The following is a 14,334-nucleotide window of genomic DNA, read 5'->3' as shown; positions in this document are numbered from 1 at the left end:
GTTATTTTTAACACAAGTAAAATGCTTGGGTTTACAAAGTATACTCTGCGAGACAGCCTAATAAGCAATGTGGAACACTGAACGGTTCTTCCTGTGACAACCCTTTTTCCTCAGATTTGCTTTGAGTAGAAATATTGTACCTCAGTGATCCAAAATGTTATGCATAAGTAAATAGTAAGAAATTTCTCAAACAGTAAGATATTTAGCTTTCTTTCTTTTTTTCTCTCACCTCTGATTCTGGAGGCTATTATCTTAAAAAGTTGGAGAGTTAGTATCATCCATCAGTATTTCACTTCTTAACATGCTTGTCAGGAATAGAGTTTGAGACTGTGACTGCAGGGATATATGGTGGGTAACAAATAACTAAGTTCTCTAACTCTGTGTTTTACTAAACTCCACCTAGTCAATATCCCCGAATGACGACTGCTATACTTGGCACGTTGTAAATGTGCAACCGTGGAAGAATGACTGGAGAAGCCATTGATTACTTTTTTTTTTGTGACAGAGACAGAGAGAGGGACCGATAGAGACAGACAGACAGGAAGGGAGAGTGATGAAAAGCATCAATTCTTCATTGCTGCACGTTACTTTTTCATTGATTGCTTTCTCATACTTGCCTTGACGGGGGGGGGGGGGGGTGCGCTACAGCAGAGCCAGTGACCCCTTGCTCAAGCCAGCAACCCTGGGCTTCAAGCCAGTGACCCCACACTCAAGCCACATGAGCCTGCACTCAAGTCAGCAAACTCAGGGTTTTGAACCTGAGTCCTCTGTATCCCTCTGATGCTCTATCCACTGCGCCACCACCTGGCCAGTCTGATCTACTTTTAAATAGATAAATATTCCTTTGTCCTCAACTAGTCCACTAGCAACTGCACACTAAGACTTAAACCAGTCAATACCTTGCAGAGAAGTGAGAAAATGCAATGCACAATGATTGTTCACTAAATATTTATTCATTGGTACATTTATACAGAAGATAAGGCCATGCATGACACTAAAAACAGATGAAACGAGAAAAAATTTTCTAGTGATGTCACTCACAATAAAAACTTTAATGTTCTATTCTTCAATTTATAACAAAATAAAATAATATGAACATAATTATTAAACTTCACCACTTGTATGAATAAAAAGCTATTGAGATTAAATCCTAAAATGGACACAACAGATTCTGGTTTTGCTTTAAATAGAAAAAAATTTTCATGTTAAAATGTTGGAAAAATTTTAAGGTTCAATGTTGCCAAATATCAGCTTCTGATTTTATGAAGTGAACATGTTGGTTAATGACCTACGCCTAGTATTGTTATTATTATTAGTTAAGACAGTCCAACAATTTGTAAAATATTTTTAAGGCTTTTAAAGAAAGACACCCTATCCAAGCTCATTACAGATGTCTTTTTGATCAAATTCCAGGATGACTCTTTCAAAATGCACGACCCTGGAAAGTCAGCCAATCTGGATGATGTGGAGATATCTTGCCTCAGGTCACAAACCTGCTGTCCCCACCAAAGCTGAGGAAATGGAAGGTCCGAGCAGCGGGGGAATCATGACTCACAAAAACATACATCGGCATTTTGGCTGAGAAGCCCAGAACTGTGCAGTTTTGGACCTGTCAGTTAATGTCTTTGGTCCAGAATTCCCTGACCAGAAGACAAGGAGCTTGGTCTACTTGATTTCTAAGGTTGTTTTCCAAATTAAAGTCTCTGATTTTTAGAACACTGTAGTTGCCAGGAGGGAATAGATTCTAGAGGGTGTCTACTGCATTTTGCTTAAGATGTGAAGACTTATAAATTGATGGTGACAAAGAATAAATGATACCAGTTGTGTGGCCTCAGTATTCTCCAGAGAAAGCAGTTTTAAGAAACAGAAAATAACTAAAAACACAATAAAAATCTCCATGGGACCTTAGGACTTCGTTCCTTTGTTAAGTGGGGAATGTGGCTGACTGCACCTGACATCCTTCCCACTCTAACCCTCCTCCTTCACTCACCGAGGCTTTGGAGGCGTCTTTGCTAGGATAGGTTCCCACAGAAATGAGTCAGAAAGCCTCAGAACCCACTTTGATCTAGAGTCAGTCCTACCTGAGAAATAGCTGATGTGAAAATTCAGTTTGCCTAACAACAATCATTTCTTCATGTAATTAGCTGTATCTTCAATACTAAGGTCTAACTGAATCATAAAGTAAATACCACCACCCTCTAGTTAGTGTCTACACAGGAGTTATTCTAGATGCATAAAAGACAACCATTAACCAAATAAAAGCTGTCGGAGAAATTTCCTAGACACTACGCAAATCAATAAATGCTAGTGGGGTAGATTAAAAGAAATTCTGTGCTCTAACATCTTATATCTGGTACCCAGTTTTGGTATTTTATTACAAGGTCACATCTATTATAGGATTTCTAACTTAAAGGGGGAACTGACTTAACAAAACAGTATTTGTGTGTTAGGGCCAATGATACTGGAATAGGGACTGATAAAAACTGAGTAATTCTTGGGCCATGGCTCAGTGGTAGAATGTAGAACCAGCGTGTGGAAGTCCTGGGTTCGATTCCCTGTCAGGGCACACAGGAGAAGCGCCCATCTGCTTCTCCATCCTTCCCCCTCACCTTTCTCTCTCTCTCTCTTACCCTCTCGCAGCCAAAGCTCCACTGGAGCAAAATTGGCCTGGACACTGAGGATGGCTCCATGGCCTCTGCCTCAGGCACTAGAATGGCTCCAGTTGCAACAGAGCAACAGCCCAGATAGGCAGGGCATCGCTCCCTAGTGCACTTGCTGGGTGAATCTCAGTCAGGTGCATGTGGGAGTCTGTCTTTCGGCCTCCCTGTTTCTCACTTCAGAAAAATAAAAGACTGAGGAATTCTCAAATTTGCAAAGCTGAAGATAAATCAGATTAAGTACATGAATTTCTCAGGGTAAAACAATAGGCAATGTCTAGTCTCTAGTGCAAGAAGTAAAACAAACTGTCTTTAATATGCAAATCATTCAACATCAATTTGGCCTGTCATCCAATGAAAAGAGTCTGTTATCCTCCCCTCGGTACCACAGGGCACGCCCAGTACATGATAAAGCAGAGGAGGAGGGAAGTCACTGCCCTGGGTGAAGCATCTATTAGATCTCCATGAGAGGAAAGGCAAAATAATGCCACCTACAGTGTGGACAGAACCAGACTAATGATTCCATAGCTAACAAAATCAGGGCCACAAACTTTAAAGAAAAATGAAGGAATCCTCAACCCTTGTGTCCAGCATGTCAAAAGGTTACTAGGTGAATGTGGGGTTTTTTGTCTGTTTTTTAGTTTTAGTTTTTCGCCTTCCTCTGAAGCATCAGGGATTGGAGGCAGGATGCCGGGTACAGGAGCTGGTGGACCAGTGGTCTGATTCTGTATGGCAAGTCCTATGTTCCTATAATAGAGGGGAAATTACAGCGTATCACTTTGTATGCACACAGATCCAAGGATACAAGCAAGCGCTCTCTCTCTCTCTCTCTCGCTCTCTCTCGGACTGAATTTTCATCAACAAACAAGGATTGACCAAAATAACATTTTTATACCAAATCCAAGAAAGTATGGAAGATCTACAAGCCAAGAGGAGAGTGGTCATTGTTAAACCAAGGTTAATATGCTAAGTTAACATGAGACGTGTCGTGTGATAGGTACACAGTGTCTTTATCATTCTTCCTCTGCTTTCCTGTATGCCAAGCAGGCAACAGAAAGAACGGTGCCCAATCAAACGACATACAGTCGGTATGTCCACATTTCAAGTATAACAAAATAACGGAGAATTTAGTGGTTTTTCCAAACTAGAAAGCAGGCAGGACTGGAGGAAGAATGACACAGGATTCCAGTAGGCAACTTTATGTCTATTTCTCATCATGCCCAGGAAAAAGCTCTCTCATGGCAGAGACTGTTTCTGTCCCTCTCTGTAGTGACCACAAAGATAGACGCACAGTGCCTTGCCAACAGCAGGCTTTCCACGAACACCTACTGAGGCATGAAATCAATGCTTCTTCTGATCAAACCTTCAATCTCTCAAATCTATACTTTATGTACTCAAAAACTGAGTAAAATTTAAGGTTGTACTTTATCTTGGCAAAACGTACCAGCATGAAAAGTGTTTTACTTCAAGGAGCTATTTGAATCAAAATGGTTTTGGGGACAATTTGAAAATTGTAACCAGGTAATCCCCCAACATAAGTGACTCAGTCCCTTTAAGCAGTCGTGGGCAAAGCAAGTCTTGATGAATAGAAATAGTTATCCAAAGCTATATTGCTATAGAGCCAGTGTGGACCACCTCATAGACCCACCGGGAGGGCAGGCACAGGGCATGGTGTGGAATCCCAACAAAGGAGGCAAAATAACTCATCTCAGGATTTTTAAATGAAGGCTTTGAAAAAGTAGAGATGCAAGTGAAAAACCAGTGCCCTCTTATGAAGCGCCAACCAAACCAGTGTATCTGACACACACATATCCGCTCACCCACATTGACTCTCTCCTGTCAGACAGCGCTGCTGCGAGTGACACCTACCTTCCAAAGCTTCCTGGCCATCAACCATTCAATTTGGATCTTTCTTTTCTTTTTTTTTAAACACAGCTTCATTTATTATCTCAAACAAACTAAGAATCTCTTGATCACTGACAAATGTTTCTATGGGATTCCTTACTTTCTTATTTTCTTTTCTTTCCACCATTACTACATCTAAAACTCATTTAACAAAAATCAATGTATTGATTGACTCTTTCTACATGAACACTTCCTGAGTGATTTTAATGACCTGCTCTTTTCCTCTAGAAAACACCCCCCCTCTACATTAATGGTATGTTGATAACCTTTCCCCAAATCAGGGAACACAAAACAATAAGATGTGGTCAACAGTTTTATGTGACTCACCCATTATCCGACTGAGCGCAGTGTTTCTCGTGGGGGACTCATCGAAGCCCTCGATGCCCCCATAGAGGGAGTGGGAGATCCTCCGTTCTCTGTCGTCCAGGACTGTCTCAATGGGCAGCTCGGGGCCTGAGGGGCTCCCAGGTGACTTCAGCTGCAGAGAAAGGGTGGGGGGAGAAAGAGTCAGGACTGGAGGTCAGTTAGCAGCAGGGGAGGTGGTTATAACAACTTGCCTGGGTCCTGCATCCCCACTAGGCACCAAATGAACTAGAACTTTTCACCCTGTACCTAAATAACTTGTGATGACAGCTCTGCCTACTGACCAGCTTTCTGGTCCCTTTCCACAGTGCTTCCCAAGAAGTCCTGTCAGATTGCAACCACTGGGGAAAAAAAGTGAATATTAACAGTTTAAAAAAAAAGACATATCCTGTTGCATATTTTTGTTTGTTTCACTCTTAGTATCTGTTACAAGAGTGATAGTGTTACAACTATCTGTTAGTTGATTTACAATTTTATTCAAAATTCGTCCTAAGATATCACTCTGCCCGGGGCATGCTACAGCAGGATGAAGGCTGGAGCTGAAGCACATCCGTACACCAAAAGGATGTGTACACGGAATAATCAGTGTGGGTGCGTGCCAGCACATTTACTATCTGCTCTTCAAGACTTAAGGACTCCTTGTCAGCTCAGGTGTCTCAAAAATACATGGTGCCCACGTTTCTTCTGCTAAACAGTAGGAATCGTCATCCTCTTCCCTGACTGTTACCTCAAGCCTGAGGCAGTGAGTAACTGAGAAAAGGACTTCAATGGGACACAAATAATATAGAGAAGAACCAACGACTCTAATGAAGCAGGCAAAGATGCAGAGTTCATCAACATATGCAATTGAATAAATCAGCAAAGAACACAGGTCAAGTTCTATTGCCATGAAGTAATGGTTTGTGGATGCCTTGCAACAGCAGTGCCATCCTGCTGAGGCAGCTAATCGGATAAGAGCGTCGCCCTGACACGACAAGGGTGTGGGTTTGATCCCCGGTCAGGGCACATGGGAAGCAACCAATGAATGCAAGACAGAGTGGAACAGCAATGAATCCTTCCCTTCCCCCTCTCCTCTCGCTGACTTTAAAAAAATTTTTTTTAGTTTAAAAAAATAATAAAAATTAAGCCCTGGCCATATAGCTCGGTTGGGTTGCTGTCTGGGAGTGCAGAGGTTGCCAGGTATGATTCCACAGTCAGGTCACATACAGAAACAGCTGATGTTCCTGTCTGTCTCTCCCGTTCTATCTCCCTGCCTCTCTCTCAAAACAAAACAAGAAGCAGCAGTGCCTTCTCAGCTGTATTCTTTTTTTCTTTCTTTTTTTAAAATTTTTATTTATTGATTTTAGTGACAGAGGCAGGGAGAGAGAGAGAGAGAGAGAGAGAGAGAGAGAGAGAGAGAGAGAGTCAGGAACACTGACCTACTCCTGCTTGTGCTTCGACCAGGGATTGAACTGGCAACCTCTGCGCTTCGGGACGATACTCTAACCCAGGGGTCTCAAACTCGGGCCGCATGCAGCCCGCCGAACAATTTTGTGCGGCCCTCAGACTAATCCACGAAGTTCAAAATATTTTGGATAAAATTAAGTAAGCCTAGGGGCCTACTTGTATTTTTCATTTCTCTAGCATCCTAGCTAGATATTAGCTTAGTTAACAGCAGCTGTGATGCGAACTACAGTTTCTGGTTGTTTTGTGACACTGAGTAAACTGCATGTATGACTGTGCTTGTTGTACTGATTTTTTTTTTTTGTTTTCAACTGCAGTGAGAAAAGTGTTGCGTAACAGTTCCCTTTTGTAGACCTAGTGCGGCCCGTCTAACGGCTGTGATCTTGCTCTGCAGCCCACATGCTGAGTTGAGTTTGAGACCCCTGCTAACCAATCGAGCTCTCTAGCCAGGGCTATATATTCTTCTTAAAAATAATAGGAATAAAGAACTGATGTCAGCGAGGCCTTGAATCAAATCTGCTTTAAGAGGAACAAAGCATACTAAGCTGTACTCCCCCCAGCGTGGGCTCTGAGACCACCTCCAGGGACTAACATCTTAGGACACTCAGAGGCTAGATGCAGCCAGCGGCAGAGTGTGCTTGAGAGGCAAGGAAGCCGGTTCGCTCGGTGCAGATCAGCAAGGCACGGCACCGCACGGCACCGCACGGCACTACAGAAGCAGAGGCTGCACATGCCAAACAAGAAACCACAACGGTCACCGTTCTTTCTCCTGAACAAATTATGGTTTCTGTAAGGAAACCAATGAGATATTTAATGCAGTTCTGAATAACAGACTTATCTCTCCCAGTCTGATAAGCACTGAGGACATTTACCACACTAGAGGGTCAGAACAATTACAACTGGAGGCACGTCATCCTACAGGAGAATAGTAAGTTCCCAATGCCAGTGAATTAGACTCAAAAAGGTTCAAATTGTAAAATATAGACTTGCTGTAATATTTTCTTGAATTGCAGATTTCGCCTGACGGCTTTACTCAAAAGCATATGAAATAGTCAAGGTCTCTGATGTTAAGAAGAAAAGAACACTTTGTGAAAAAAATACTATGCCTAAACTCCAAGGTTGTTTGGGAAATAAAAACAAAGGAAACACCAATCATATAACCTTAAGAACAAGTCTATTTGAATTTTTAAAACGAGCATCCACATTAAAGAGACTTGTGATACAAGGGTGAACACACAACCCACCGGCTATGCAACAATTTCATCATAAGACATCCTCAAGTTGCTTAACACATACATTTCATTTAACTATGTAACTGCTGTTTTCCAGATGATACTCTATACAAAACTCCTTCATGAGAAATCCCTAAATATACCAGGAGGTGACTTTAGAACTTGATAAAATCAAAGAAAAACATGCAGGCTTTCTAGAGAAAAATAGTAAGACTCCTGTTCAGATGGAACCTGGCACTCGACCACTTCTTGGGAAAGAGCACGCACACCCACCCCCCGAGCAGTGTCCCCAACTGCTGCATCTCAAGGGACAGGCTGAGATAAAGACAGCATGGCCTGCTTCATGACATTTAACAGAGGACACAATGCCGTTTTATATCCTAAAAAATAAAAATAAAAAAACACTGATTTTAAATCTTATGAGACTGACCAGATGGTGGCACAGTGCTGATAGAGCATTGAACTGGGAGGCAGAGGACCCAGGTTCGAAACCCTGAGGTCACCGGCTTGAGGCCAGGCTCATTTGACTTCACTGTGGATTTGCTGGCTTGAGCGTGGGATTGTAGACATAACCCCATCATTGCTGGCTTAAAGCCAAATGGCTGGCTTGAAACCCAAGGTTTCGGGACTTGAGCGAGGAGTCACTGGCTCAGCTAGAGCCCCCTGGTCCAGGCACATATGAGAAAGCAGTCATTGAACAACTAAGGTGTAGCAACAAAGAATTGATGCTTGTCATCTCTCTACCTTCCTGTCTATCCCAATCTCTCTCTAAAATAAAATAAATAAATCTAGTGATGATTTGTGTGTATGCTAAAAATGAGGTTAAGAAAGAGAAGCAGGGGGTGGCAAGATGGCGACGGAGTAGGTGGATGATTGTGATTTAAATGACAGAGAATGCAAGACTGTAGTTTTGAGGGGTGGCAAGATGGCAATGGAGTAGGTGGACAACCAACTTCCACCTCCCAGAACCAAAGTGGTTACAACTTAGTTTAAGAACCATCATCTGGAAAAACCAACTTTGGACTAAACTAAGAGGACTCTTTAAACAAGGAACACTGAAAAAGCCACACCGAGACTGGTAGGAAACGTGGAAACACGGAGAGGGCTGCCAGCTCCAGGAGCAAACAGCAGCCTGGAGAGACTCGCGTGGCAGAAAGTGAGTTTAGCGGAGAAGGGAGGGTCCTTGGCCCCAGAAACAAAGCCCCAGCCTGCAGCCCTAGAGCCTTGAAGAAGCGTATGGACAGTATTTAGCTGAGAAACAAGTCAGGATACTGTTTGTGAGAAAGAGACTGATTTCTCAGACCAAGGATTCTTCTTAAAGGGACCACGCAGAAAAACTCTTTTTTTTTTTTCTGTATTTTTCTGAAGCCGGAAACGGAAGAGATAGTCAGATAGACTCCCGTATGTGCCCAGCCAGGATCCACCCAGCATGCCCACCAGGGGGAGATGCTCTGCCCCTCCGGGGCATCGCTCTGTTGCGACCAAAGCCACTCTAGCGCCTGGGGCAGAGGCCGAGGAGCCAGCCCCGGCGCCCGGGCCATCTTTGCTCCAGTGGAGCCTCGGCTGCGGGAGGGGAAGAGAAAGACAGAGAGGAAGGAGAGGGGGTGGGGTGGAGAGGCAAATGGGCGCTTCTCCTGTGGGCCCTGGCCGGGAATCGAACCTGGGACTTCTGCATGCCAGGCCGACGCTCTACCACTGAGCCAACCGGCCAGGGCCCAGAAAAACTCTTTCACAACCACTCACCCAGGGCTCTAGGGGACAGGGAGAGCTGAGAGGACCAAAGTTACAGGAAGATAGTGTAATTTAGGAGGAACAGGCAGAAACACTTTGAGGGTTAGCCAACCTAACCCCTGGGCTGAGTTAGTTCCCAAATCTAAAATGAATATTTCCCCAGGAACCAGCAATACCAGCAAAGGGAAGCAGGAGAACAGCCAAACAAGTTCTTCCACGGCACTCAGAGCAGAGTCGCTTAGAAGGAGGGAGCCTTAAGAAATAAAGTATTGCCTGACCAGGCAGTGGTGCAGTGGATAGAGCGTTGGACTGGGATGCTGAGGACATCAGGTTCAAAACCCCGAGGTCACCAGCTTGAGTGCAGGCTCATCTGGTTGGGTTTTTTTTTTTTTTTTTTTTTTTTCATTTTTCTGAAGCTGGAAACAGGGAGAGACAGTCAGACAGACTCCCGCATGCGCCCGACCGGGATCCACCCGGCACGCCCACCAGGGGCGACGCTCTGCCCACCAGGGGGCAATGCTCTGCCCATCCTGGGCGTTGCCATGTTGCGACCAGAGCCACTCTAGCGCCTGAGGCAGAGGCCACAGAGCCATCCCCAGCGCCCGGGCCATCTTTGCTCCAATGGAGCCTCGGCTGCGGGAGGGGAGGAGAGAGACAGAGAGGAAAGCGCGGCGGAGGGGTGGAGAAGCAAATGGGCGCTTCTCCTGTGTGCCCTGGCCGGAATCGAACCCGGGTCCTCCGCACGCTAGGCCGTCATCTGGTTTTGAGCAAAAGCTCACCAGCTTGGACCCAAGGTCGCTGGCTCGTTACTCAGTCTGCTGAAGGCTCACGGTCAAGGCATATATGAGAAAGCAATCAATGAACAACTAAGGTGTCGCACGCAATGGGCAATGAAAAACTAATGCTTGATGCTTCCCATCTCTCTCTGTTCCTGTCTGTCCCTGTCTATCTCTCTTTCTGACTCTCTGTAAAATTAAAAAAAAAAAATACAGTATTGAGTGCTAGGGTCTGAGCTGCATTTCCCCACCCACACTGCTGAGGGCTCGCTGGACAGCGGGTGGAAGTGGGATGCGGAAGTGCGGTCCCGTCGTGGGAGTGGAAGCTGGGCCAGCCACAACTGAGGCTTGGCGTGAGCTCACTCTAGCATGGCCAGGTTGGAAGGGGCACAAAAAAGTGGTAAGAGTGGCTGCAGGCACACCTCCAATTCTACATGCAGGGGAAAGGCGAAAGCAAGTAACTGCAGAGACCCGCGGCTGCAGGCACACCTCCAATTCTACATGCAGGGGAAAGGCGAAAGCAAGTAACTGCAGAGACCCGCGGCTGAGCACAGGCACGCAGCTCAGCCCACCTTGTAGAGCCGGGCCGATGCACGGGCATAGCTCCACCCACAGGGGCGGGGGAAAGCCCAGGATTGGGCGGAGACCCACGGTTGAGCAAAGGTGCTCACCCCTGCATTCAATGCTGAGGCTTGTGTCCCTGGTCACAGTGTGCCAAGGCTTGTAGACACGAGCGTGGAAACACAGCCCCTCAACTGGAGGAAAAGCGGAAACTTCACTGACAGGCGCAGATAGTTGGCATCAGCAACACCCATACCCGAACACCCAAGGTAGCAACAGAGGGGATGATGGGCCTACAGACAGACCACACCTAGGGAACACAGAGGCCACACCCAATAGACTCCAGTGGTCACACTCTTCTTATACACAGAATGGGAAGGCAGAGAAATGCAACCCAACAAAATCAAGAGAAATCGCCAGAAAATGACTTTAATGAGAGAGATATAACTAAATTACCAGATGCAGAGTTTAAAATAATGATTGTTAAGATGCTCAAAGATCTTAGAACAACAACAGATGGTCATAACGAACAACTAAATAAAGAGATAGCAAGTATAAAAAAGGATATTGAAATGACAAAAAAGAATCAGTCAGAAATGACAAATACAACATCAGAAATGAAGACAACAATGGAATTAATTAAAAGCAGGATGGATGAAGCTGAAGATCGAATCAGCGATTTATAGGACAAGATAAACGAAGGTACAAAAGCAGAGCAGCAAAAAGAAAAGAAACTCAAAAAGTCTGAGGAAACTCTAAGACAGCTCTGTGACAACATAAAGAGAAATAACATCTGCATCATAGGGGTTCCTGAAGAAGAAGAAAAAGAACAAGGGATAGAGACTTTGTTCAATCGAATTATAGCTGAAAACTTCCCTAAATTGATGAAGGAAAAAGGCACACAAGTTCAAGAAGCACACAGAATTCCATTACAGAGAAACCCAAAGAAATCTACACCAAGACACATAATAATTAAAATACCAAAGCTAAGTGATAAACAGAAACTATTAAAAGCTGCTAGAGAAAAAAAGGCTATCACATACAAAGGAGCCCCTATAAGGATGACATCCAACTTCTCAACAGAAACACGTGAGGACAGAAGGGAATGGCAAGAAATATTCAAAGTAATGCAGAACGAGAGTCTGCAACCAAGACTACTTTATCCAGCTAGACTATCGTTGAAAATTGAAGGAGAAATAAAAAGCTTCCCAGACAAAAACAAAACAAAACAAAACTCAAGGAATTCATTACACTCAAACTAATGCTGCAAAAAATGTTAAGGGGCCTGTTGTAAACTGATCAAAGGGCGAAAAGAATATAGCAAAAGAAGAATACAGCTTTAAAGAATAAAATGGCAAAAAACAACTATATATCAATAATAACCTTAAATATAAATGGATTGAATGATCCAATCAAAAGACATAGGGTAGCTCTGTGGATAAGAAAACAGGACCCATACTTTTGCTGTCTATAAGAGACGCATGTGCATCTTAAAACAAAAGATGCACATAGACTGAAGGTAAAAGGATGGAAAAAATATTTCATGCAAATGGAAATGAAAAAAAAGCTGAGGTAGCAATACTTATATCAGACAAAATGGACTTTAAAACAAAGACTATAGTAAGAGATAAGGAAGGCCACTACATAATGATAAAGGGAGCAATCCAACAGGAAGCTATAACCATTATAAATATCTACGAACCTAAATATATAAAGCAGACTTTGATGGATATAAAGAGCAAGATCAACAGCAATACTGTAATAGTAGGGGATTTCAATACTCCACTAACATTACTAGATAGATCCTCAAGAAAGAAAACTAACAAAGAAACAACGGAATTAAGGGACACGCTAGATCAACTCGATTTAACAGATATCTTCAGAACCTTTCACCCTAAAGCAGCAGAATATACATTCTTTTCAAGTGCTCATGGTACATTCTCAAGGATAGACTACATGGTAGGGCACAAGGTGGTCTCAACAAATTTAAAAAGATTGAAATCATATCAAGATTTTCTCTGATCACAATGGCATGAAACTAGAAATCAACCACAACAGAAAAACTGAAAAATACTCAAGCACTTGGAAACTAAATAGCATGTTATTAAATAACAAATGGGTTAACAATGAGATCAAAGAAGAAATTTAAAAATTCCTAGAAACAAATGATAATGAGCATACAACAACTCAAAATCTGTGGGACACAGCAAAAGCAGTACTGAGAGAGAAGTTCATAGCATTACAGGCATACTTTAAGAAGCTAGACAATGCTCAAATAAACAACTTAACACTGCATCTAAGGGAACAGTTCTTTTTTGTTTGTTTGTTTTTTACAGAGACAGAGAGAGAGTCAGAGAGAGGGATAGACAGGGACAGATAGACAGGAACAGAGAGAGATGAGAAGTATCAATCATTAGTTTTTTGTTGCGCATTGCGACACCTTAGTTGGTCATTGATTGCTTTCTCATATGTGCCTTGACCGTGGGCCTTTAGCAGACCGAGTAATCCCTTGCTCGAGCCAGCAACCTTGGGTCCAAGCTGGTGAGCTTTTGCTCAAACCAAATGAACCTGAGCTCAAGCTGGTGACCTCGGGGTCTTGAACCTGGGTCCTCAGCATCCCAGTCCGACACTCTATCTACTGCGCCACCTCTTGGTCAAGCTAAGTGAACAGTTTTTATAAAAAGGTTGACTACCTCTGATCTAAAAGAACTAGAAAAATAACAGCCAGTAAAGCCCAGAGGTAGTAGAAGGAAGGGAATAATGAAGGCAAGAGCAGAAATAAATGACATAGAAGCTAAAGAAAACAATACAGAGGATCAATGAAACCAGGAACTGGTTCTTTGAAAAGGTAAACTAGATCGATGAACCTTTAACCAGATTCACCAAGAGAAAAAGAGAGGGGACTCAAATAAATAAAATTAGAAATGAGAGTGGAGAAATAACCACTGACACAACAGAAATACAAAGGATTGTAAGAAAATACTGTGAAGAACTGAATGCCAAAAAATTAGACAATCTAAATGAAATGGACAAATTTTTTGAAACATATATTTTAAAAATCAATCGGGAAGAATAAGAAAACCTAAAGAAATCAATTACAACAAATGAAATCAAAACAGTTATCAAAATACTCCCAACAAACAAAAGCCTGGGGACCGATGGCTTCACAAGTGAATTCTGACAAATATTCAAGGAAGAACTAACTTCTATCCTTCTCAAGCTCTTTCAAAAACTTCAAGAGTAAGGAAGACTTCCAAAGCTCCTTTTATGAGGCGAGCATAATTCTGATTCCAAAACTAGGCACAGAAACACTAAAAAAGGAAACTATATGCCAGTATCACTGATGAATCTAGATGCTAAAATCCTCAACAAAATATTAGCCAACTGAATCCAGCAATATATGAAAAAAAATCATACACCATAATCAAGTGGAATTTATTCTAGGGAGGCAAGGCTACTAAAATATTTGCAAATCAATCAATGTGATTCATCACATAATCAAAAGGAAGGAGAAAAACCACATGATAATTTCAATAGATGCAAAAAAAACATTTGATAAAATCCAGCACCCATTCATGACCAAAACTCTCAGCAAAGTGGAAATACAGGGAACATACCTCAACATGATAAAGGCCATCTATGACAAACCCACAGCCAACATCATAC

The 14,334-nt window shown here is 42.9% G+C and overlaps 1 protein-coding gene across 9 annotated transcripts in view; it reads right to left on the bottom strand.

Moving 5' to 3' along the window:
* The window catches only part of PARD3 (par-3 family cell polarity regulator), a 733,297-nt gene that overhangs the window by 287,888 nt on the left and 431,075 nt on the right, over positions 1-14,334 (bottom strand). For all 9 annotated transcript variants that reach the window (XM_066281087.1, XM_066281085.1, XM_066281090.1 and 6 more), the window contains exon 15: positions 4,890-5,040. In XM_066281087.1, the coding sequence (XP_066137184.1) occupies positions 4,890-5,040 (151 nt within the window). The remainder of the gene's footprint in view (positions 1-4,889; positions 5,041-14,334) is intronic.

This window comes from Saccopteryx bilineata, chromosome 5 (assembly GCF_036850765.1).
Source record: "Saccopteryx bilineata isolate mSacBil1 chromosome 5, mSacBil1_pri_phased_curated, whole genome shotgun sequence".
NCBI classification, from domain to species: domain Eukaryota; kingdom Metazoa; phylum Chordata; class Mammalia; order Chiroptera; family Emballonuridae; genus Saccopteryx; species Saccopteryx bilineata.
The sequence above is the reverse complement of the archived record's forward strand: the minus strand, read 5'-3'. Positions and strand labels throughout refer to the sequence as shown.